The 25558-nt window shown below is 42.2% G+C and overlaps 1 protein-coding gene across 6 annotated transcripts in view; it reads right to left on the bottom strand.

Annotated features, from left to right (window-relative positions):
- The window catches only part of triob (trio Rho guanine nucleotide exchange factor b), a 117471-nt gene that overhangs the window by 67234 nt on the left and 24679 nt on the right, over positions 1 to 25558 (bottom strand). For 5 of the 6 annotated variants that reach the window (XR_008563187.2, XM_054740403.2, XM_054740402.2 and 2 more), the window contains exon 1: positions 12097 to 25558. This exon is cut by the window's right edge. The exons of the other annotated variant lie outside the window; for it this stretch is intronic. Coding sequence is in view for 4 of the 5 variants with exons in the window: in XM_054740403.2 (XP_054596378.2) it covers positions 12097 to 12301 (205 nt within the window). In the remaining variant the exon portion in view is untranslated. The remainder of the gene's footprint in view (positions 1 to 12096) is intronic. 6 annotated transcript variants of the gene reach the window in all.

Below are 25558 nucleotides of genomic sequence, written 5' to 3'. Positions count from 1 at the left end.
TGATAAAAAATAAAGAAAAGACATATTAAACATAATCGGATTACATAAACAGCAGAGAAAAGGACTAAAATATGGTTTGAGCCACAGTCCGCAGGTGTTAGAAACCACAGTGCGGATGGGGTGGCAGCACGTGATCTCACTGTGCGAAGAGTTGGACTCAGAAAACTGTCAGACAGAGTAAAGCCAAAACAAGATGGGAAAGGGGCCTGATGAAGTAATAAGGGTTTTGTTCTCCTTCCAAACCAGAGTTATTCCCACTCTGGGTTTCTACAATCTTTCTCTCTGTTACTTTTTGTTTCTTTATAACCTGCTGCAACTGTTTCTCATCCATTTTTTCTTTTGTTAGCCGAAGGCAAAAATAACAAAGATTGAGTGCGTTTGTGTGTGGATTAAACACCAGCACCACGGGAAAAAATGAAACGTACTCCTCTCTGGTACTCTGGGTGTCAGCACATGTGTGTTTCCTGTGAAGTGTGCCCAGACGCATTCCTCACCGTGGTGGTTTATGTTAGATACCGTACCGGCCCTTTCACACAGCCAGCGCTGACTGCTTTTTAACTGTTAGTCTGCACATTTGTGAGGACCATGTCACAGCAAGTCTGCAGAAAGCTGGACGTGTCTGTAAGACTGTGGGAAATTAGCACCAGGTGTTTCCTCAAGGTTGAACATGGAAAAATGTGATAGAAAGCCATATTTTCAAAGGGTTGCTTTGCAACTTTTTAATATTTTTGAAATCATTTTCTTCTTCTTCTTCTTCTTCTTCTTCTTCTTCTTCTAACAGGCTGCTGTGGAGCTTGATGAGCTGCTGAACAGGTGATTCATCCAGGAATCAGGTGTGTTGGAGCAGGTTAATAACTAAAGCCTGCTAAATAGCAGCTCTCGAGGACCAGGATTGCCCACCCCTGCTTTACAGGGTTAACGAGATGCCACCCAGCTCCATATCTCACCCCTATGGCAAGAATATTCCACTTGCAACTTCTGACTGGCAGGCTGCTCTGTTGGGACTTACCTGCATGCAGTCTGGTGAACACAGCGGTTTGCTTACTTTAGAGATGAACAGCTTCTGTAGACACTATGGAAGGCTGGGAGACTTCTCAGCTGTTAGATTAGATGTTGAAAAGATGAGCGCACAACGAGGAGAAACGTTTTGCTTTCGGTTATACTAATGGACACTAGGGGGTGGTAAAAGCAAGCCCAAACTGCCTAGTTCCCCTTTAAACAGTATCTCCACAGGGCATTTAGAGGTGTGCATGACAGTATTTCCTTTAAAAGCTATATGTTAATTAAAAAATAATATTTATTTTGATGGGCACAACACTGGGTTTATGTTTTTATCTACCAGACAATAGAAGGCACCATTGCAAGGTTGCCAAACAGCGAGGCTGGCTCTGTGGAAAATGGCAAACTCGGCAAGTCAAGCAGCTGCTTCTGAGCCCAGAAGATGTCGTTAACCTTCTCAGAAGAGAAGCGACCATAAAAGATCTAAAACCAGAGTGAGTTTAGGTGAAGCATACAAAAGATGCAACCATATAAAAAAATTCACGTTTCGGTAGCGAACCTGGTATTCCGAAGGCTGGAAACCTTGTTCTATTGTTGCAACTACAACCTCAACACACCAGATGTTGCTTTGGTGTTCATGTTCCATATTCAACCTTTAATGTTGCAGTGGATTTTTAAATCATAATAATAAAATCACATGGAGGAGTTTACGTATCTCAGGGTCTTGTTCACGAGTGAGGGAAAACTGGAGCGTGAGATTGGCAGGCGGATTGGTGCTGCGTCTGCAGTGATGAGGGGCGTTGTACCGGTCTGTTGTGGTGAAGAGAGAGCTGAGTCAGAAGGCAAAACTCTCAATCTACCGGTCGATCTACGTTCCTACCCTCACCTATGGTCATGAGCTTTGGGTAGTGACCGAAAGAACAAGATCATGAATACAAGCGGCCGAGATGAGTTTTCTATGCAGAGTGGCTGGGCTCTCCCTTAGAGATAGGGTGAGACGCTCTGTCATCCGGGAGGGGCTCGGAGTAGACCCGCTGCTCCTCCACATCGAGAGGAGCCAGTTGAGGTGGCTCAGGCATCTGGTCAGGATGTCTCCTGGACACCTCCCTGGTGAGGTTTTCCGGGCACGTCCAACCGGGAGGAGACCTAATGGTAGACCCAGGACACGTTGGAGGGACTATGTCTCTCACCTGGCCCCGGAACGCCTTGGGATTCGCCCGGGAGGAGCTGGCCCAAGTGGCTGGGGAGAGGGAGGTCTGAGCCTCTCGATTTAGGCTACTGCCCCCACGACCCGACTCCGGATAAGCGGATGAAAATGGATGGATGGATGGATGGATAATAAAATCATATTTAAAGTTCATTTTTAAATGCAAGCATGACAATTAGTATTCAACCTTAGATGTAAATATCTTCAAGAACAGAAACAAATGCAAGCCTTTTCCTGATTGTATTTAGGTAGAAATAAAAGACTAAAAATTGTATGCAAATAGAGATATTACCCTGCATACACTTATTCATGAAATTGCATCACTGCCTCTCAATTCACTTGCAACAGCTTCTTCTGTTCACTACTCACATGCCTTCGTTTACAAGTCTGCTGAGCATGAAATACAGCTTTCAATCACAGGCTGCTTGTTCATAATGCAGTCATTATGAGAGCAATCCATTTAGCTGTCACTGTGCACTCAGTGTCTCAACATGAGAGGTGAAATGCAGCGCTTGCAAAGGAAATATGTGAAACTAGCAGATTTTATTTGCTATATTGTTACAGCAGAAGCAGATAAAGACAAAAAGGCAGCACCTACTGCGATGCTGAGCTAAAGCTACGTAGTTTAGAAAAATATAAATAAGATGAGTTTTCATTATTCAATCATCTTTGCTATTAAGCTCATGGAAATAGGATGGAAAGTCTGGATTTGTTAAGTTTCAGTTTGCTCAATTAAGTTCAAATGTACGTTAACAGTTCTCCTTCCTTTGAGAAGGCAGCGTTTCGTGGAACCACAGATTGCAGAGATGGAGACAAAATTGTAGCTTCCCCCTAATTTACAAACAGAATGGCGGTGTCTGTGGAATGAAGGCTCCACACTTTGGTTTTCATCATCTGTTTTTGCCGAACTTGATTCCAAAGTCGGTGTGGGAATGTTTCCCAAGCAGCTAGAGTCATGAGTACATGGTGTTTTGATTCCCTTTGCACTGCATGATGAAAACACATGCAGAGTAAAGACTTGGTGGAACAGATTCACTCTGCTTAGCCCTTTTTGTCTGGAAGTCTCCTCAGAGATTGAGGCCTAAATCCACCGTTTCACTTATCCATGCCAGACCTTTTCCTTTTGCCCTCCTAACTCCAGACTCAGTCACAGATCTGAACACACGATTGCAGAGTCCTCATCGTTCCACTACACCACAGAATGAGAGCATCATGCAGCATTTATGACCTCAAAATAGTTGCATCTACTGTAGATAGCTAGAAATTCTACGAGTTTGGAATGCAACGGCTGACATAAATATAATCTGGCATCAGCTATATATCTGCATGTCTACTGAGTTGGAACACTCGTCTTTGGTTCACAGGGCCAATCCCTTTGATTCAAATCCTTTAGACCACAAGCTAGACTGTGCATGGTACATCTGTGCATCCCAGCACCTCACAATGCCAGTGTCACGAACGTGCGTGCCTGGTGAGTGGAGCGGTCATCAGATGAGGATCCAAACGCGGGGAGGAACAAGGCGAACAGGTGAGTCTGTTTCACAAAGGTTTATTTGAAACACACGCTGGACACTGAAACAATGACACGACAGGGAACACAGAACAGAAGGGGTTTAAATACAAGAGGAGCGGGAGCTATGGTGATTGGGAAACAAGAGGCAGGTGGGAGCAATTAACGGAGAACAGACAAAACCTAAGAGTAGACAGGACAGGGCGTGACAGTACCCCCCCCCCCCCCCTCAAAGGGCGGATCCCAGACGCCCACAGGAACAAGGAGCAGGGCGGGAGGAGGGGGACCCGGAGGGAGGGCCCAGAGGAACCGAGGGACCACAGGAGAGGCGGCAGGGATCAGCAGAGTCAGAAGGCCTGCGCCTGCTGCAGATGAGGAGGCGACGGGCCCTTGGAGGTCGGCGCCTGCTGCAGATGAGGAGGCGACGGGCCCTTGGAGGCCGGCGCCTGGGGCAGATGAGGATGCGACGGGCCCTTGGAGGCCGGCGCCTGGGGCAGATGAGGAGACGAGGACGAACCCTAGGGGGCCTGCGTCTGGGGCAGATGAGGAGGCGACAGTCCCTTGGAGGCTGGCGCCTGGGGCAGATGAGGAGGCGAGGACAGGCCCTTGGAGGCCTGTGCCAGGGGCAGATGAGGAGATGGGGACAGACCCTTGGGGGCCTGCGCCTGGGGCAGAAGAGGAGGCGACGGGCCCTGGGAGGGCGGCGCCTGCGGTAGAGGAGCCCTGCAGGCTGAGCCGGGGACACAGGCAGGACCGGCGACAAAGTCCCTGCAGGCTGGACCGGAGCGACCTTCAGAGTCACCATCAGAACCGGACACGGAGGAGACGTCAGACCAGACGCGACGTCATCGGACGAGCCGACTTCAGGAGTGGAGGCGGCGACGTCATCGGACGAGCCGACTTCAGGAGTGGAGGCGGCGACGTCATCGGACGAGCCAACTTCAGGAGTGGAGGCGGCGACGTCATCAGACGAGCCAACTTCAGGAGTGGAGGCGGCGACGTCATCAGACGAGCCAACTTCAGGAGTGGAGGCGGCGACGTCATCAGACGAGCCAACTTCAGGAGTGGAGGCGGAGACGTCATCAGACGAGCCAACTTCAGGAGTGGAGGCGGCGACGTCATCAGACGAGCCAACTTCAGGAGTGGAGGCGGCGACGTCATCAGACGAGCCAACTTCAGGAGTGGAGGCGTCGACCCTTGGATTGGAGGCGTCGACCCTTGGATTGGAGGCGTCGACCCTTGGATTGGAGGCGTCGACCCTTGGATTGGAGGCGTCGACCCTTGGATTGGAGGCGTCGACCCTTGGAATGGAGGCGTCGACCCTTGGATTGGAGGCGTCGACCCTTGGAATGGAGGCGTCGACCCTTGGAATGGAGGCGTCGACCCTTGGAATGGAGGGGGTGTTGACTTTCATCCGCTTCTGGTCCTCTGGCTTCTGGACCGCCGGTCCCCAAACCGCTGACCTCTGGGCTGGTAACGTCTGCTTCTGGGCCCGCATTGTCTGCTTCTGGGCCGGAACCGGAACCGTCTGCTTCTGGGCCTGCACCGTCTGCTTCTGGACCCCCCCTGGAACAGGCCTTGAGTGAACGAGCAGTGCTAGTGCTGAAGACAGGGAGCGCAGAGCGTCGAGTCGGAGCTGATTAGAATGGGCGCTCTGTTGAAGCCGGACCAGCTCAGCCCATTGACTGGCCAGTTCAGTTGGCTGGACTGTGGGTGTGGCTCCACCTCCCACAGATGACAGAGGAGCCGAGTGGACCGGAGGCGGGACAGCTGGTTCAGCCGGAGCCGCGAACAGTTCGTCCAGCTGGAGCTCAGCGAGCAGGTGGTCCAGCTGGAGCTCAGCGAGCAGATCGTCCAGCTGGAGCCCGCGGAGTTCAGCGAGCAGATCATCTAGCTGGAGGACTTGGAGTTCGATGGTCTGACGAACCTGGGCTGTTTCAACCTGTAGACTGGCGTGCTCCGCCCACAGGGCTGCGAGCGCATCTCCTCCTCCTGCAGACGCCGATTCGGCCGGAGACGGGACAGCTGGTCTGACCGGGGGCGTGTCCGAACTGGCTCGCCGAGCACGGCCAGCGGTGGGCTCGCAGCTCCGTCCTGAAGCGCAGGGCTGCGGTGGATTCCGGCGTCTCTCCCCATGCCGTGGACCAACCCCGGGGGAGCAGAAAGCCAGCCTCGTGCCCTCGAAGCTGGAGCGATCCCGGAGCATCTCTCCCTCCAACGTCCCGTCTGGTTCCGGAAGGGCGGCGAGGAACGCCGAGGCAGAAGGTCGGGGACGCCGTCTGCGGCGAGGCGGAGCTGGAGCTGGGGAAGGAGAAGCCGGTCGATAGTCGGCGGAGAAGAACTGGAATAAATACTTCCATGGGAGGATCTCCCCGCTGGACCCTTCAGGGGGTCGTGTCATTCTGTCACGAACGTGCGTGCCTGGTGAGTGGAGCGGTCATCAGATGAGGATCCAAACGCGGGGAGGAACAAGGCGAACAGGTGAGTCTGTTTCACAAAGGTTTATTAGAAACACACGCTGGACACTGAAACAATGACACGACAGGGAACACAGAACAGAAGGGGTTTAAATACAAGAGGAGCGGGAGCTATGGTGATTGGGAAACAAGAGGCAGGTGGGAGCAATTAACGGAGAACAGACAAAACCTAATAGTAGACAGGACAGGGCGTGACAGCCAGTCTTCTGGCTCATAAACTCATGACCTCAAATTCTAACAAATGACACATTCTGCTGCATAAAACTGCAGGAGTAAAGCTGTATGACTTACTGTAGCCTTTGTCCCAACCATTGTAGAGCAAACAGCTGATACACTAAGATTTTTATAGCTTTTCTTAAGTACTTCAGATGCATTCTGTTAAATGCATCTGCATAAAGGTAATAATTCAAGTTTAGTGTCTTTTTAAAGGGGGTTTCCTTGCGTTTGACTGTGATGGATTTCAAATGGCTCTTTCATACTTCACTTCTGGGTCAGAGCTCAGCATGTGAACCTACTTGTGGGAATGTGTGAAGGGGAAATCTGGGATGCATTTATCACAACACTTGGCATGGCTTGGCTCACGGATGACCCAAGAATATATCAAAAAGCTTCAGCAGCACAGAAGACGTACCTGAACAGATATATTTATACGGTCAGAAGGTTTGCTATAGAAATCCTTCCTCCCACCAAATAGACTAGTAGGTGTCTGAGTCTAGCTTTCCATTCATGTAAACCCAGGCCTCTGTCCCGTATGTCTGTGTGTGTGAGTGCACGTGTTTTTGTGTGGTGTGTGTGTGTGTGTGTGTGTGTGTGTGTGTGTGTGTGTGTGCACGTGAGCATATGTGTGTGTGCGCGTTTTTTCCTGGGCATCAGTGTGACAGACACAGGATACTGCCATTTCACAAAAATGGATGTGCCCCATCAAAATGCTTGTGGTACATAGTTTCAAGTGTTTTCACACCTACGGTGACTTGTCTGTGCAAATCAAACCCTGATCCGTTTCCACCCTCGATGAGTGGTTCGTTTGTAGTGTGATTAAACTTGATCCAATACAACTATCAGGTGCATGCTGTAGGATCGCCTCAAAAATCCCCTTTAGCCAAGTTTATGTTTCGTTTTGGGATGCGGGAGGGTACACAAATACCAATAACTATACCAAGCAGCCACTGGCTAACTGAAAATGAGCAGAGGAAGAACGGCCGTTGCGTATGGAAGGCAATCTGCTAAGAAATGTTATGCATTTTTGTTATCTACAGCTTTGGTCTCACCTTTTAAAATCATAAAGGATGAATGTGTTTCATGGGTTTCCTGATCTCTGCTTGTTGGTCACTACAGACAGATTGGTTTTGTTCCAAATAAAAGAAAAACGTGTTTAAAACCTTCCGTGAAAGTTTGGATCTTTTTAGAGCCAAGCTTAGACTATAAAATTGCAAAAGGTCATTTAGAACAAGCTTTTCAGTCTTCATAAAGTGATGTCAACGGTTTTGTAAATGAAACCCAACCTGTGGTTTTTGTTCATCCTCCTATGTGGGCAGAATGGATGTTCATCCTCTATGATGGATTGTTTCCTTTGTTTTGGTGCAACGCAGTAATAAAACAAGTGAGTGTTCTTCAATCCAATTTTCTTTGTTTCCATGTCTGAAACAGTAAAGAGCTTTCATATATTTATATTTCGTCTCTGTTTCTCAGAAACAAACACACACGAGTCTTTGTTTCTACCACACTGAGCACTTGTAGCAGCTTGTCCTCTCCTCTTCTCCAGCCCTGTGACCTTCATCCAGGCCTGGCAGAAGGCCTGGGGACTGTGGTGGGCTTAACTTTCATCGAGTTTCTCATATTGTTGTTGTTACAGTGTGGCTTACAGCAAAAATAACACTTTGCTCCCACCACAACCCTTCGACCTGAACTTAACCCCTAAGTGCTGTAGAAAAAGAAGAGAAAAAACACAAAGCTATGAATAAGTTATCACAAATGAAACGAGTGGAAACAAAAAAATCTCACACTGACTAAATGCTCAGTGCAGCAGAATCCTAGAAGACCCCATATAAATACAGGCCATTTACTTCTGAATAACGTTACACTCTTCACACACTTTATATGTTGAAACTTAGACTTTTTCGTCTTAGGGTTTCTCCCCACACTGTAAGGCATGCATGTCCAACGTGTGGCCTGGGGGCCATTTGGGACCCTCTGAGTGGTTTTATGTGGCCCTCAAAAGAATTTGAAGGAAATGTGTTATTTATCTCTCAGCAGGCTGTTGATGCTCAGACACTTTTTAACATTTTTATGTTCATACTTTTACTAATATCAGGGCCTAGTTTTGAATAACACAAACGCGACATAACAATCAAATGCTTTTTTTGCATTTATTTCACAGAAAAATAAAACTTTTGTGACCTGGGAAGACTTTAACTGAATGATTTTGGCCCTTGTCTTGAACTGTTTGGATGCCCCTGCTAGGACCTTCAATTTCCCCTTGAATCCCCCTAGAATGACAAGTAGACAAGCCCAAAACCCGATAGGGTCTGGTTACATTCCCCACTCTGGCTTCTCTCTTCAACTTCAAACACTTTAGACACACAAAAATTCCCATGCAAGATTTCCAGACCAGTGAAATAAATGTCAAACTTTGTGTCCGACTTTAGTGCTTTTTAAAATTTCTGGAAGTAGCTGTACTTTGACATTTTTCCACACATGTTTTAAGATTGATTGTTTTATTCATTAATTAATCTTGTTATCAACTAGTCATTTCAGCTTTTGAAAGAAACAAATGACTTTTCAGTTTGTCACAACAAACAGTGCCATACTCAAGACAAATGAGTTTAAAGTCAACACAGCATGTGATAACACATAATAATGGACTAAAACACAAAAAATTAAGCATACCTTAATCTAAATAAACCCCACAGATTGCCAGCTCTTTGACAACCAAGAGGGCCGGTTTTCTAGATCCTATCTCAACTGTGTCTGGGTAATGAAGTCAAGAATAAACAGCAGCCTCTATCAGAGTCCTTGTCCAAGCCGATGAATGTGCATGTGAAGATAAGTTCACTGAGCTGTCCGTGAAACCAGAGAAGGGTAAAGTTTCAACAAGGCATAATGAGCCGCTGTGGTCATATCTGTGCTTTCACAATCTCACATCGATACACCAAACACAAAACTTGGATTACCATAATGACTTGCATGAGAAGGTGTGCACGTGAATAAATACGAAGTGTGTTTCAGTGCCAACCCACATCTGTTCTTCAACTGCTTTTAATCCTCACTGAGTTGCAATAAACTGTCTGTTTATAAATGTCTAGAGTTGTTCTTTATGACTTCTCATCTCGTCTCCATTCTACTCTCATGCCTTTGAATCTGTAGCTACTGACGTTTCTAAAGCTCCTCTAGACTTCACTACTGGCAACCCACTGCGTCATTTGCCAGCACTTTGTTCAGCCCTTTAAAAGAGCTGGCAAATCTCAGAAATGGTTATGCAATGTTCTTTTCCTGTGGTCCATTTACTACACGTTGAAATAAAATACACACATTACAGAAAAATGTGAATAACAGTATAAGAATCAATGCTATAGTTAAGACATAAGAGGTTTTTAGTATCGTTCTGATGAAGTTTATTGTCTTATTTTTACCGAATCACTGCCATTAATTAAAACACTTAAACTCCAAATCTGGTCCATGAAACCAGCTTTTTAAAGTTCTGAAACAGAAATGGTCAGTATGTATTTTCTCTGGGCTTTGCAAAGTCACTGTAAGTCCAAGTTGCCATAATTAGTAAGACCAAAATGTGAGGTGACTCGGTTCTTTCATGTGCACATTTCTAACAGATGATCTTTGGGGATTCTAGACTCAATAGTCAAAAATAGTCCAGCAGCGTTCTAGGCAATTTCAAACGTACTACCTCTCAACCAGGTGTATTTTCTGATGTGGATTTCTCCCTTGGTAATAATTTCTGTTTCCTGTGGTATAACTGTGGTAACTGGAGTGCACAATAGCTCCTGAAACCCTTGGTTCCTGTAATGTGTCTGGTTTTAACGGACAATATCATGATGACCCTAATCTAGGTATCAGATCATTCCAGGATATGTGTGTGTGGAAATTTAACTCATTTAAACCAGCAGTTTAGCTTAAAGAACTGTTCTGAAACCCTCTTAGAAACATCAGATTTCTGTCTAAAACAATTCCACAGCCTTTGGTCCCAAATTAAAAATGAACAAAAAAAAAATATAATAATCCATGAGCCAATCAGTTCAGAAGGAATTATTGTGTCTTTGGAAATGCATACATGTAGGTTACAAGTGGCATCAGATCTGAACGTGTTAAATAATCTGAACCTCACGTGAACAGCTCTGATTTAGGGTAAATGTTTCAGCCAAGCTGGCTACTCCAACATCAGCTCTGAAGAAATAACTTTTTTCTGTATTTTTTATCATCAGGACACCTGAGCTCTCATTATGAGCCTGAAAACAGAATTCCTCTATAGATTTCTGTTTCTCTATCTCTATGTAGTATCTAGCAGTCAACAGAGGAGCCTAAAAGATCTCTCCTATTGGTGACATTTAAAAAAAGGGAACAATTGCTGTGCCAGTAGAAGAACGGAGTCTTAAACTTCTGATTGTCAGCAATAAAGTTTGATGGGATATTCGGTGTTTTCATTTCTTTGGCCAGCGTCTGCCCAGAGCAACGACAGCACTGTGCACTGAAGGTGGGTTTTCTCAGGGTTCTATTGATCTAACTATAAAAGAGAAAAGGTCAACTTAACGTGCGCTCCAGTGTGAGAGGACAAAGGATTCAGCTCTCCCATGTGAACCCTTTAGATTGATCAAATGTTTGTTCAGTCATTACAGGAAGAAAAGTAAATAACATGAATCCATGAAACCACATCTGGACTATGAGTCTGGCATATGTGCTGTAGAAATGCCAGGAACTCTAGATGTCCTCTCCTCTCCAGCTGCGGTTAGATTTCAGTCTGCCTCTCTCTTCCTGACAAATTTCCCTCCTGGCATCAGAGCAGACTCCATCCTGACTTCACTATTGTCAAGTTTTGGGATGGAGCTGGGGGAAGCTTGAATAGGGATTTAAATTCTGCTAGATTTTTAACATTCAGCTACCGGATCAAAGTTTACAGTGGCTAAATTCAACTTGATGTTACAAACAGCACTTTCTTTATTGTTTACCTTTCCTCACAGGCACTTCTAGGTCACACCTGTGCTGAAGACCGAGGCCAGCTGTCCTGGTTACTCTATCTCAGCAGTACCCACCACTGATCACATCGCTAGCAGGCTGTAGCTCTGCAGGCTTACAAACTCTTAAAGCAAGATGTTGCTTTTCATCATGCACTTTCAACAATCAGTAAAAAAGGACTCACTGACTAACTTTTAACATATTTATGGGATACTAAAACAGTTTGGTGTCTATGCAGCACAAAGCAAGCTGTGCAGAATGACCAATATAGGACACAAAAGAGGGCACCCTGAAAATGAGGAGGGACTAAAAAAATGCAACAAAGAAATGCAGTGAGACGCCTCAGCGATAATGTAGAGAATACGTTCGGTTTATCATTTAGCCCAGAATAATTTAACTTCCACAAAACAAGAAAGGATGAAAAATTCAAATCTGATTTTCTGCGAATGTTGTAAATCTCAAAGTGTGAGCTAAAATTGTTCATTCTGCAGAAGGGCAAAAACAAAGATCCCACGCAACGACTCAATGAAAACATCAGACACAAATTATTTTTGTCCATCATGTAAATTAAGACTTGTATATGAACATTTATTAGACAATAGATACAATCTTGAGCTTTTCAAGACAAGTTTTCATCACATCTCCGACTGCCAAAACATCATTGAACACTTGACTTGACCTTATTTGACCACTGTTTGAATGAAAATGACCAAATGTCCTACCTGAAAGTCTGATCAATATTTTCCCAGCCTGGGCGTACTGCCAGCTGTGGTTATCCAGCACAGCCATCATAAACCAAAACCAGCCCCAACCAGCTAAATTCCAACAAGCTACTTCCAACAGAGGCTTACAAGGTTTTCCCTCATCCAGTTCCAGCCTTCTCACTGTACTTTTTGTTGTACGGCAACAGAACAGCAGTCGTGCCATATATCGGTCAACGCCCCGCTACCCATTGAGCCACAGAAGGCCAAAGACACTGCCAGCTTCTTTTCGCCTTCACCAAATGGCTTTTCTTTGCCGTGTGCCCCTCGTGTCACTAACCCCTCCCCAAAACAAGATTTAGTAACAAGCGCTGCTTTGCATGTAAAGTTTCTCCCATGTCTGTGTGCCTATTTACTCACAGAGAAAAAAAGGATAAGCCTGCCAAAAAGTTGTTGCTCCTGGATTTATGAGTGAAATAGGCTTTAAAATGATTGGTTGTAATCTTCTCTGCAACACTCGGACTCTGTCGGTCAGTGCAATCTTTTTGCAATATCAAAGGACTATAAATAATTTAGAAAGAACTAATCACAAGTTAAGACTCTGACTACCAACATTTTGCAAGTCTTAGATTTAAATTATTTTAGAAAAACATGTTTACTATTTTTATACCTAAAATGAACCAATTTATCAAAGTAGACACACTGATAACTAAATCATTTATTTACAATCCTGCTTGAATATTTTTGTTTTCACATCCTGAATAACACACGTCAATCCACCTCAAAACACCAAAGTAGCATCATCAGTGTGTAATTTTAAGTGTGTAATTTGCCTCTTCCTGTGCAAAGTTGGAGTCAAATACTCACAAAAGTCCACATGACATTTATCTACGGAGTTGTTCTTCAGGGGCCAGGATCCTTTCAGCTAAGAAATGAAATAAGACCACATTCACTCAGCACACAAAGAGAGGATTTATGCTCTTTGGGACTTTAAAAATAAAAAGTCAATGCTGGCATAAAATAAAGGTCAACAGAAGTCACGAGTTAGCACTTAAAAGTTTATGAACAATTATATTTTTCTTTTTCTGCTCAAATCTAGTAATCAAATAAAAAAATACAAGTTTTTATATTTACAGCTTCATTTAGCAGTAGCACCTACCAGTTTTAACTGTTCTTGAACCAAATAAATCCCATGATTAAGTACCGGTAAGTACACCGAGAACAACTTGTGTATGGATCAAAACAAACACGTTAAGTTCTGCAGGGCTGCTAAATATTCTGTAAATTGTTGAAAGGGAATCAAAAACACAGAAAATGGAGCATCTTGTGTTGGTGAATTCATGCAAGCAGGTCAGGTTTTGAATATGTGTGATGAATCTGGTTGGATTAAATAACTATGAAGGTTTGTTACCTTTAAGAAAGTGAAGAGTCAGCTCTAAGAACACTGGATGAGTGATAAGTCAGGTCACTGGAGCTGCAAATGCACAACATGACAATAATGACCTGGAAATGTCCTCGATATGGTTAGAGATGGCAACTAGACTAACAAATTCATATATAACTTCTAAAGAAGGAGAAATAACTTGTTTAATAATCTATCTTCAGTAACAGGACAGTGATCCAAAGTCCAGTCAAACACTGGACTTTGCTGTGACCTCAAACAATGTCTCCATGTTATAACTGACACTGTTTCTGTAACAAGGAGGCCAAGTGTGACTGCAACTGTGACTACAAAGAAGAAAAGTCTTTTCAGTGCTGAGCATCCATGCACATCTGTCCGCCCACAGCAGAATACAGTAGGAAGTCTCTGGGCAGCCAGCTGAGCCGTATCAACACATCAATGAAGCAGAGCAGAGGACGCTTTGTACTGCTCCGAGAGCACCAATCAGCAGCCTGCCATGACCAAAGCACCCAATCACTCTGATGGACAACAAAATTGAGCCAATAAACCCACAGAGACCAAGTAACTCTTCACAAGCAGGTAGCAGAGAGAGAATTGGGTCCTTGTGTTACGTTTCTCAGGAGAAAATAGAAGAGAGACTGAAAACAGAAAGTGATTGAGAAGCCAAAGAGTCAGATATTATCAATAAACTTTCAGATGGGAATTCAAGAGGTTCTAAGAAAAAGGGAACATATTATGTAAAACTTACATTTAGCATATTTTGGACTGCCATGTGGGTCTCTACTAACCCATCTATTGGTTTTCTGTCAGTACTTGGTTTTAGGAACTATGTGCCTAAAGCAAGCCATTTTAACAAGTCCCCATTTGTGATGTCACAAATGGGAAAATTAAACTCGAACCACTTCTCATGTGACAGAGGGAGCTGCTGCTGGATGAGCAGTGGCTCCACTATGAACCCCTCCCAGATGTCTAGAATATTTTCAGCTTATAGCCCCCTGAGCGGGGGATGGGTGGGTGTGGCCAGCTCCATCTTGTCTTTTTAATTTGACAGAGTCCTGAAACTGTTCATACTGAATCTGTCACGATTAAAATTGCTAGTCTTCCATCCATCGCCTACAGGTTGCAAAGAATGCAGCTGCTCGTCTTTTGTCAAGGAGAGAGCGTATTACTCCGGTTCTGTAGACCCCCACTGGCTCCCTGTAGATTACAGGATAATTATAAAAAACGGTATTATGTTTTAAAGCCTTACATGGTTTGGCGCCTTCTTATTTGGCTGAGCTTCTTATTGTTCACGCTCTCTCGAGGGCCTTGAGATCCTCATCTAAACATCTCCTGAGAGTTCCGCCGTCTAGGCTAAAGTCTAGGGGGATAGAACGTTTTCTATAGCCGCCCCGACACTGTGGAATAGCTCGTCATCTGGACCACAAATTCTGTTTGTAGTTTTAAATATCTTTTAAAGACAAACTTTTTTACTCTTGCCTTTAATTGATCTTAACCTTGATTTATATGTAATTTTCCTCTTTTTATTCTGTTGTTGCTGTTTTTGTTTGATTGTTGTTTGCTGATGTACAGCACTTTGGGCAATCTTTGTATTGTATTTAAATGTGCTTTATAAATGAACTTGACATTGGCATTGTTAAAACAGCTTAGTGTTATGCTTAGAACTTCCCAAACATGTTTTTATTGGGGGTGGGACTTGATTAAAAATTATCTAACTATTCATGGGCTTTGTAATTAATTAATTCTGATTAATCGCATTTTATTTTTTCAAGACCATTTGCCGCCAAGCAATGTTTTTTGTTTCAAATAATGTTAGTGAGGCACAGATGACACACCCACACTTTAATGAGTATATTTATGTAACTATTTGATTACTTTGGTCTCATTATAAAGGCAACCATTGTGGGATTTGTTGGGATGATTTTTCCTGTTAAAAGGGAGTTTTCCTCTCCACTGTCACAACATGCTTGCTTTGTATGAGGATTACTGTAAAGACTCTGACTTGAGGCAATCTGTGGGTTTCTTATGTAAGAAACTTTTTACAGAGTGGCATAATGAATGAATTGGAAAGTTTACTTTATGAAGTTTACTTTGTGAAGTAACATGACTCTTCTCATGATTTGGTGCTATATAATAAAAAGAATGGAACTGAATGTGTAAACATTAGTAAATGTATTGTTGATTAAATGTAAATCACATAGAACATTGTTGTATACTGAGCTGAACACTAGGTGGCAGCAGAGCACTGCTACTAAATATAGAGGTGTAGTGTAGAGTTCAGGGGAAGTTCTGCTGAGAGCTACAAGATTAATGCTGCATGTATGCTTGTCCCTCCTGCTGTAATAAAGCTAATATAGATAAATGTACCCCCTGCCTGCTTTCTACCAGATAGAAAACATAGCAGTAAAACATTGTTTTTTTTTCCTTTTCTATATAAAGAGTGATTTATCATGATTCATTTTATTGTAGTTCAAATTGTTTAAAGCAAATAAAAAGGTTTATATGGTCTTGTAGCCCATTCTCTGTGGTTTTTCAGAGGTCCAGCTTGTTGATATTTATTGATAAATATGGCATAAATTGTTATGCAAAACTTTTTGGATCCCATTTAAGGGACGCTTGGGCTCAAGCTGTTATTTTATTCCGATTAGTTCATTGTAATTTGGATGTTCCCCTAGTTTTTTATAGATCATAGAACATAATATGTCCCCTATAAAGTGCAAATGTACATTAGACATAAATAGCTGACAAACAAATCAAACAAATACATCCAAATGCACACAATGTGAAACAGGTACACGTTTGCACCAAATTGCTATGTAATATCAACATATCATCAGAATAAGTAAAAATCACTTACAAATGACAATTTAAGCATTTTGAAGTGTGTTTCTGTGAAAAAGCTATACTTTCTATCTTAACTCTTATATATAGCATCCAGAACAGCCATTAAATTAACAGCAGAACGCCCTTAAAATCCAGGAGATTGAAGCTATTTCAAAACATCAGCACACTTTCATCTTGGCTGGACTGAAATTAGCTGTCTGACATAAAATCTATTTCTTACAACTCAGACTATTTAGGAAGCTGCCTATAATGGACAGGGTAGTGATTTTTAAACATTTTTACAAACATTCTTTAAAATAGCCCAAAAAATCCCAATGACTGACATTTGAGAAGATATTGTATTTTATGTCCACCAATGCCACATTTCTATTGACTGATGACAGATGAGTCAATCCACAATAAAACCTGTGCATGTGTTGGCATAATGAATAGAAGACAAGTATGTAGCAGTGACACAATTCCAGTTTCGTATATCCCTCGACAAAATCTAAGGGTCATCAGTTTGCAGCAGAACTCTCAGGTCAGCCTCTCCATGACCTCAGCTGACAGCATTGGAGTGACAGCTGAGCTCTGATAATAGGATTAATTGCTCCTGCAAACCAGAGGGACCAACCCAACAATTAACATGGGACAGAATTCATATCCATCAAATTAACAAAAGCATTGTGATAACGCTGAAATTACTCACATAAAATAATACGTTGTTTCGAAAAAAAAGTTAACAAATACGATAATTTGTTAAACTTGTGGTAAACAATTCAGTTTAAAGTTGATATATTGTTGGTCTTGATTTCAGAAAAATGAGAAAAGTGAAGCAGATGTTCAGCTTTTGCTTCAAAAATCCACCCAGGAGACCAAAGTGATCCCCTCCAGCTTGTTTGTTGTGATGCGTCTGTTATTGTGGACCTGCAGGGCAGCCAGCTTGCTATACGCAGAATCACTATTGTTCACAAACTCAGCAGTCAGATCCTGGTCCCGGAGGATCCACGCCGTGCAGATCTTTAGCCATTCCATACGTTATTCTTTAATAATGCTGGTTTTCTGTGTGTGTGTGAGCACATTCAGAGGAGAGGTTGTTTATGAGCTGCTGGTGCAAAACAGCATATCTTTCTCCTTTAACATCCTCTGCAGCTTTCTTCCTAACTTAGGGTTTTCTGTAACTAACACGCTTGTCTTGTCATTTTCTATCCGGATCTTGTTTTTCCTCCCTCGTCATGTCACACCTTTGTTCTTTGAATAGGTTTTCACTAGAGTTGCTTTCAACAAAGACCAAAGTCCCATTGAACACACACACACACACACACACACACACACACACACACACACACACACACACACACAGAGAGAGAGACAGCCAACTGCAGGCTCCAAAGCATCTCCATGCCAGAAGGTAGCTGGTGGATCCTGTGGCTTCCTGTTGTTATTACAACCCAGAAAACAACTGGTTTATACAAACATGGAGCTACAAGACTATCGGATGGAACATCTGACCTGTATGCATGAATAACCACATGCACATGTGCAGAAACATTCCAACAGAGAAGCCAGTTCCTTTGCATGAGCTAAAAAAACAATCATTTACTAAACAACAACATGGGCTACACTACGAGAAACATGTTGATAATTTCCCCACCGATTTACGACAGTATTTCTACAAATGGAAACGTTTCACACTAATTCAGACAGTTGAGTCGTTCCAAATCTAATTTCATTTGGATATTTTCCACATTTTGCATAGACTCTTGGGTGTCTCAGTTCCTAGCATCCCCCTGGAGAGGCTCAAAAGGACACAGATGAAGAGAAGGAAGAAAAAAACAAAAGATTATAACCTAAATTAGTATCTTCAGCACATTTTGATGTGGGCTTTGTGACTTCAGGGGTTCAAATACATGCAGACAATATACAGCTATTGTACAACAAATACAACTATTACTCACAAAAACACAAAAGATAAATCTTAATTATTTATTAAGTTCTTGGATAAATATTGTGCAAAATAAACTGGTTGGCTTTTGTGCTCGTGCGGATCCAAAACAAAAACTATAACATACGTTTAATCCCCACCTCAGCACATAACATAATAAAGTGAGAACGCTGTTCCTGAATTATGCACACCAGCATAACCATTTAGGTTTAGTAGTTTATTTCTAGACATTCCTAAAAAAAAAAAAAAAACCACCAACTATTTTCATCCCCACCAAAGACTCCGAAGATAAATCAAGAAGGTAAAGGCAGATTAGTGGGTTTTAAGTTTTCAAAGACACATTTTAAAGTAGTCTCCACAACCCGACCTTGTTTTCATTAAACAGCAAAGCGAGTAATAGGAATGCATTAAAGCAAACGTTCCCAGCATTCCCGACCCTCATATTCCCATCATCCAGCTGCAGGGAAATTCATATTGACGAGCTGCTTAAATATTAAATTTTTACGGATCGGTTCACTTTTCTTCATGGTCAAGAAGCTTCTCTCTGTCTATTTGGGGTCATATGGTGTCAGTGGAGGAGTGGGGGTGTCTCAACTACAGTGTTGTTGACCGTTAATTTACGTAAGCATTACAATTTTACATTTCTGAGGTATTTTCAACAATTACACCTCCTATAGTTAAATGCTGCTCTATTTCATTGTTATTGTTTGTTGTATTTTATTTTTCTGTTTATGTTAAATACCTTTAAAGCAACTCAGATCTTTTGAGTTTTTGTAAAACATTTAGGATTAAGTAACATTTTATGGATAGCTCCTTGAACCACCTCAGTTTGGAGACAAAGAGATTATTTCTGATCAGACTGACAAGAAAACAACAAATCACAACACGGCTAAAGTAAAGGTTTGATTCCATCTTAAAACTACTCTGATCCCAAAAATGTACTAATTAAAAATGTTCTATTTTAAGGTTTCTGCAGTCAGTTTTTCGTCTGCATGGTAATGTATAATTCTTTAATACGGAACACAATTAGCTTATGATTTGAACTGGCTAAATGTCAGATTGATTGGTTCACTTTTTCCTTTTTACAGAGTTTTTCCCAAAAATTTCAGCATAGTGATCAAAGATTTTTATAGCATTTCAGCTCAAAAATACATAATTGTATTTTATGCCAACAAAAGCTGGAAAAATTAGGTTAACCATTCCTAAATCTTCTTTATGACTGATGCCACTAGAGAGGGACCGGTATGTAAGCTGGTTATTGGACCCGACATTGAGCATGATCGGCTTAGCTGATGATTGGTTGATCGCAAACTCCAAATCAGATTTTATCTTTTTAACTTATAAATGCACTTGTTGACAAGCAGATTTCATGAGTAAGTTTTGTATTTCCATAATTATGATTTTTCATTTTATCTGAAATAAAAAATAAAAATTAAATTAAATGTATTTTGTTGGTTAGAGCTCTTGTAGTTGAATTGGACTGAGCTAAAATCCATATCCGCAGGTCAGAGAGCTGTGCAAACATCAGAAATTGGTATCAGCACTGCAAACCAACAATCATCCATGAAAACACAAATCTTTGCAGGAGTAGAGGTGAGACTCCCTAAGTTGCATGCATTCATTAGTAAGCCTCCAGACCAAAATTACTTCTCCATGAGGCTGCTGAGTTTGCAGCCAAACACCGCAAAAAGAAATCAGCACATCCTAATTTGTCTCTGCTGCGGTTCTTTGCTCCCCTGACACTAAATAATTCATTCTAGCTGTGCAGAATCATGTCATACTTACCAGGAGACACAGACAGGATCTGGATGGACATGTCTACAGCTTGTTTTTAGTTCCACTAAAACCAGTCAAATGACCAGTAAAGCAAGTAGCATGTTGGAATGGGAGGGATGTCATCCATAAACCAAGAGGTGACAGACGTAAAACTTCCACTTCTAAAAAGAATAATCAAGTTTGTCAAGAGTCTAGGCCCTCATCTCGCAGGTTTCTCTGCAAGTTTGCCAGTCATCTTCCTGTGGTTAATCCCAATGCAACAAACACAAACTGGGTATTCATGAGTGAAGGTCACAAAAACATTCAGGTCTCTTTGTGATCATCTAGTTCTGAGTCTCTGCAGCAGTCCGAGAGTCACAAATCTGCTTGATCAAGAAAATAATCTCAATTACTATCATGTTGTCACAAATACAGTTCCAAAAAGGGTCCGATAGTGCTTCACCGGCCATTTCAACAAATAAAAAAGATGAATAATCCTCTACAGTAAGTAGGCATCTAATTCTGCAGCAACACAATGAAAAACTGAAAATGCATCAGCTGTAGAGGATGGAGCTGGCTTTACAATCATGTTCCTCTGTTGCTGGAGCAGCCAAGCATCCTTTATACTCCTCAAGTCAAGGAGCAACAAGCGAGCACACGCACACCAACATCTCGCCTCCTCCCATCTGTGACAGTGCAGCCCCTCCCCCACAGGCCATCTCCGGAGAGCAATTGGCTGATGTTCAGGGGAGGGGTCGCTGGCGATTGGACGGGTGACAGAGCGGAACCTGGGTTCTTGATGCATCAGTGCTCTCCAGAAAAAGATCAGCCTCTGAGAGTCAGAGGACAAAGATAATGACGATGAAGATGAAGATGATGATGAGGTGGGAAACAGAAATAATCTGAGGGTTTGGAGATAGCGGGGCTGCTGACATAGCGTTGCTCATCTGTAGTTTAAGAAAAGGCTTCCTACAAAACACAAATCACAAAAAACTCCTAGAGTCTGACCTTCAGAGAGATTGGGATGGAAGTTGGAAATGTGATGTTGCAGACGAACTCCAGTTGACTTCAGGGGTGCATTCAGCTCACAACAGATGGAGCAAATTAGCAGATGGTGGTGTATTTATGTCTGAGGGGTTTGTTTATATGTGCACAAAGCAGGGAGCTGCTATGAATAGCAATTAAGAAAAATCCATACTAGTGAATCTGATCAATGACTCTGCCCTGGTGTTTGCTAGGTGCTGATGTGTGTTTTTACTAGGGATGGGCAATATATCTGCATCAATATCGGTATCGGCCGATGTTAGTCATTTTTTAACATATCGGTTATCGGTTCAATAAATAAAACTGGGCTGATATTAACAATGATATGTTTTTCCATCTTGTCTCCATTTGTTTGCCTGTTTTAGAGGGTGATGGGGGTGATGTGTAACTGTTTAGTCAAGTGAACAGTGAATGAAATCATCTCAGAACCATAAATGTGTGTGTGTTGTGTGTACATAATAAAATCAGTTTTAATAATTTTCATTCTATACCAAATCTGATGATTTTAGAAGTATTAACGCCAGTATATCGGTATTGGCAAATATCGGTTATCGGCCATAACAGTGATTTTGAAAGCGGATATCGGTATCGGCCCAAAAAATTTCATATCGGTGCATCACTAGTTTTTACCCCATGCTTTGGTCCTGAGTCTGAATCTAAAATTTCTGTCTAACAGATTTATTTTTTTACAGACAAGACCTAAATTCATAATGTGTTTGACGAATTAGAACACCCATAAGTAAGTTATTACATGTTTTACACCAAGAGACACGATCAAATAACAGTTCATTACTGCAGGACGAGTATTTCCTTTTGCCCTTTAGTTACACGACCTGCACACACACACACACACACACACACACACACACACACACACACACACACACACACACACACACACACACACACACACACACACACAACCTGAATTCACTGGAGCACACAGATGAAAAACAAAGTCTGGCTATCCCTGTGTCTGACACGGCAGGAAGTCTAACTGGATTTTCCCCCTTTTGCTCTACTTGAATGTGTGAGAATAGAAAAAAGTATCAGGGCAGTTTCACACAGGTCTAAAAATAAAACTTTTCAAATAGGAGGAAGTCAGGTATAAATGATGTTTTAATGTGAGAAAGGAGATGAAGGACTCAAACACAGACCTATGAAGAAATAAGGGACGAAAACTGAAAACATTTGTTTTCCAAAACTGAAAGAGAACAAACGTCTAGTGTGCTGAGGAGACAAAATCACAATAGAATGTGGCGTGAGACTGGTAAAACTGGAAAAAACATAGCAGGAGTGAAACAAAAGCACGATCAACCTGAACAAAAAACATTAATCCAACGATTCACATATCTAAAACCTGCCATGCTGGTCTTCATCTTCATCCTGTTTTTATTTTGGATGGATGTTTGCACTTGAGAGTTAACAAAAAGGGTTACTATGGTGAAATAATTCACTCTAGGAGAACAAAACTAACAATATCCAAAAAGTTTTAAATCTAGGTGAGTAAAGAAAAGTCGTTTAAACACTGAAATGCGTCTGTAAATAGTCTTGTTGTCCCCATCCTGATCTCTGCAGGGGAGAATAAAAGAAAACAATCCAATGAGCTCAGGAGAAATACTCCCTCTACTGCTTGCTTGCTTGTGTGCGTGCGTGAGACTGAGGAGGCGCGACGCCTGGCTGCTTGTCTACCTGCGGTGCACATGCTTAGCATTCAAGGCCGAGTTCAATAGCAATCACAGTGAGCTCAGTGTGAAGAGGGATTAGCCTAGCCTGCCAGACTCGTCCCGTTTCTACACAGAGAACTACACCATGAGGAAGCATGGGGCTGGCTGCTTCGGTTAGCCTGGGCTAGAAGGACTGAGCTCACTGCTGAATTAACCTGAACAGAAACATACGACCTTCAGGTTCACAAAGTTACCTTCATTTTCAAGCCAGCCATAGTTCCCATCTAACAAACCAAGCATGCTACATCTTATTAGTACAACAGGAGATCAGAATCATCCTGACTGAAAAGCCAGTTGGCTGCTGTGGCAGATTATCTCGCTCTGAGAGCCAGAGCATATCTGGTAATGGTCCAACTGTTTACTCTAAGCATGCTGTGTCTGTAAGTCCATATGCAGGCAAAGAGTGTTTTAGGGACACTTGTGATTTTGTGGTCAAGTGTCTACAAAACACATGTAAATGCTAAATGTGTGCATGTGTCGAGTCTCGCTGCAGGAGAAATGCATTTGTGTATTTCCATTTGTTATTAGAGATTTTTTAAACAGTCATCATCACTCTAAACTAGCGGTACTCAATAGGCAAGACAGTTATTCTGTTACTGCACATGCATCCTTTCTCTTCCTTCTGCTAATTAGCCAAACAGACACGGCAGCCGCCTTACAATGAGCTACAACACGTGGAGCTTTGAACAAACTATTCTATAAAAAGACCAATGCTCCTTAAATCCTGTTAGCAAAAATACCTAAATTTAGAGCGAACAGAAAATTCTTCATTGACGTCATGTCGAGTCCTTTGACAGGAAGAAACTAGTAAAATAAATATCTAAAAGTAGAAACACTCAGGATGAGCAAAACTCAACACTTATATGAACAGGTTCAAAAGAAAAGAGTAAAAAAAAAACAGAACAAAACGGATATGAGAGCAACTAATTATCAATTCTTCTTACCGACATATTTAAAGCATGAATGAGTACTCAAATTAATTCACGTCACCATGGGCAAAACTACATTATAATGTCCTGTTCTGTGTCTCCTTGGTCCCCAGCCCCCTCCTGTTCTCTCTCAGGTTCTCCTCATGTGTCTTCTTGTGTTCCCCTAGTCACTCCCTTGTAATTCCCATTTGTTTGCTTCAGTCCTCCTCACCCCTCTAGTTAATAGTTGTTTATTTCTGCAATTAGTTTCTAGGTTTAGTTATTTAGTGTTTTTATAGGTTATGTTATCTTCTCCTCTGCTTGGTTTTCCCCTTCCCATTTAGTTAATTGATTTCACCTGTCCTCCCTCTAGGCCTCACTCCTCACACCTGTCACCTGTTCCCCTGATTGCTTCCCTCTGTGTTAAAAGCCTGTCTTGTCCTTCAGTGTTTGTTGGGTCATTGTCCTAAGTGTTGTGTTGTTTGTTCCCCTCTCGAGTCTCTCCGAGTCAATGCCCATGTGTGAGCTTTGCTAGTTTTGGGTTTTCAGGTTTTTGCATGTTAGTCTTATTTTGTGCTTTGGACTTTTCAGCACATCATCTTTCAGGAAAGGAATTATCTTCTTTCTTAAAACCTCTCCTGCCTTTGAGTCATCCTGGGTACTTCTGCATCCTGGGTCCAACCTCCTCTCCTAAACGTGACATATAATAAGCAGCTATGAAGATTTCAGGTCAAAAACAAAAAAAAGTATTTTAGGACACTTGAAAATTAATGTCATAATTAAAGTTCTCAAAACAATTTCTTATAATGACATTTCATTTGATTGCAAATTCGTTGTGTTTGCTCGTGGTGATTAAATAAAGTATAAACAATAAAGCCAGTATTTGCTGATTTTCTGTGAGTGGCTCACACATTTCTGCTTCTCTTGAACAGAAGCTTTCAGACAGCAACACAGACCTAGTTAGTGTGAGCTGGTCTTAGGGATGAAGTTCAAAGAGGTTGTGAGCCAAAGGCTTGTGAACAGGATTTGGCTTGTATATCTTCCAATCACTTCACATTATCACCAAACACATTTTGGCAAATGGGAATAATAGGCCAAGCCGTCATTGGAAAACAGTCTTATTTCCATCCCTGGGTGACCCAGTTGGAAAACATCAGCTCATAACCATGTCTAACCCATCAGACTCTGGGCTAAACCAAACACAGTCCACTGATGATGACACGCTCCTTTTGCTGTAGTTCATTACTGAAAATCCCACATGACATGCATCTGAACTCAACGTTTTCATGTTCATGCTCAGCATGACAACTCAAATGCACTTCTGTGTCAGCCTTCCTGGTGTGGACTAAGTAAAATGTAAATTGAACTTCCAATAGAAAATCTCTGAACAACAACAATGTGTCCAAAAAGAAAATAAACTGAAAACTATAGTCAGTCATTTTCTGAATGTAATCAAAGCTGTGTACCCTAATAAAGGCCACATGACTGCCCTGCTCATCCCACAAACCTAGACAATAACGTGTTAGAGGTTCAAGGGTTCAACATTTAGCCTCTCATCCCAGAGGCTTCTTCTAGACTCTGGTCATGGTCAGAAACAAACACACTGCTTGTGCTGCAAGTCTTTTTCTTTTTTTCTCCAAAACACGTTTTTCTCTAAATGAAGGGATGTTATTGTTCATTTATTAAAATTCATGTTGAAGTTAAGATTATTTCATAAAGTAGGACCTGTGTTAAGCTTGCTCATGTAAAGCATGTCATGTCTTGAAATACCGTAATCGGAATCGGGAATCGATGGGAACCGGAATCGAAACGTGGAATTGGAATTGGAATCAGAATCGGAATTGTTCAAAATCAAACGATGCCCAAACCTACTTGTAAA

Source organism: Nothobranchius furzeri, chromosome 5 (assembly GCF_043380555.1).
Source record: "Nothobranchius furzeri strain GRZ-AD chromosome 5, NfurGRZ-RIMD1, whole genome shotgun sequence".
NCBI lineage: Eukaryota > Metazoa > Chordata > Actinopteri > Cyprinodontiformes > Nothobranchiidae > Nothobranchius > Nothobranchius furzeri.
Note: the sequence above shows the minus strand (reverse complement) of the source record. Positions and strands in the feature narration are given on the sequence as shown.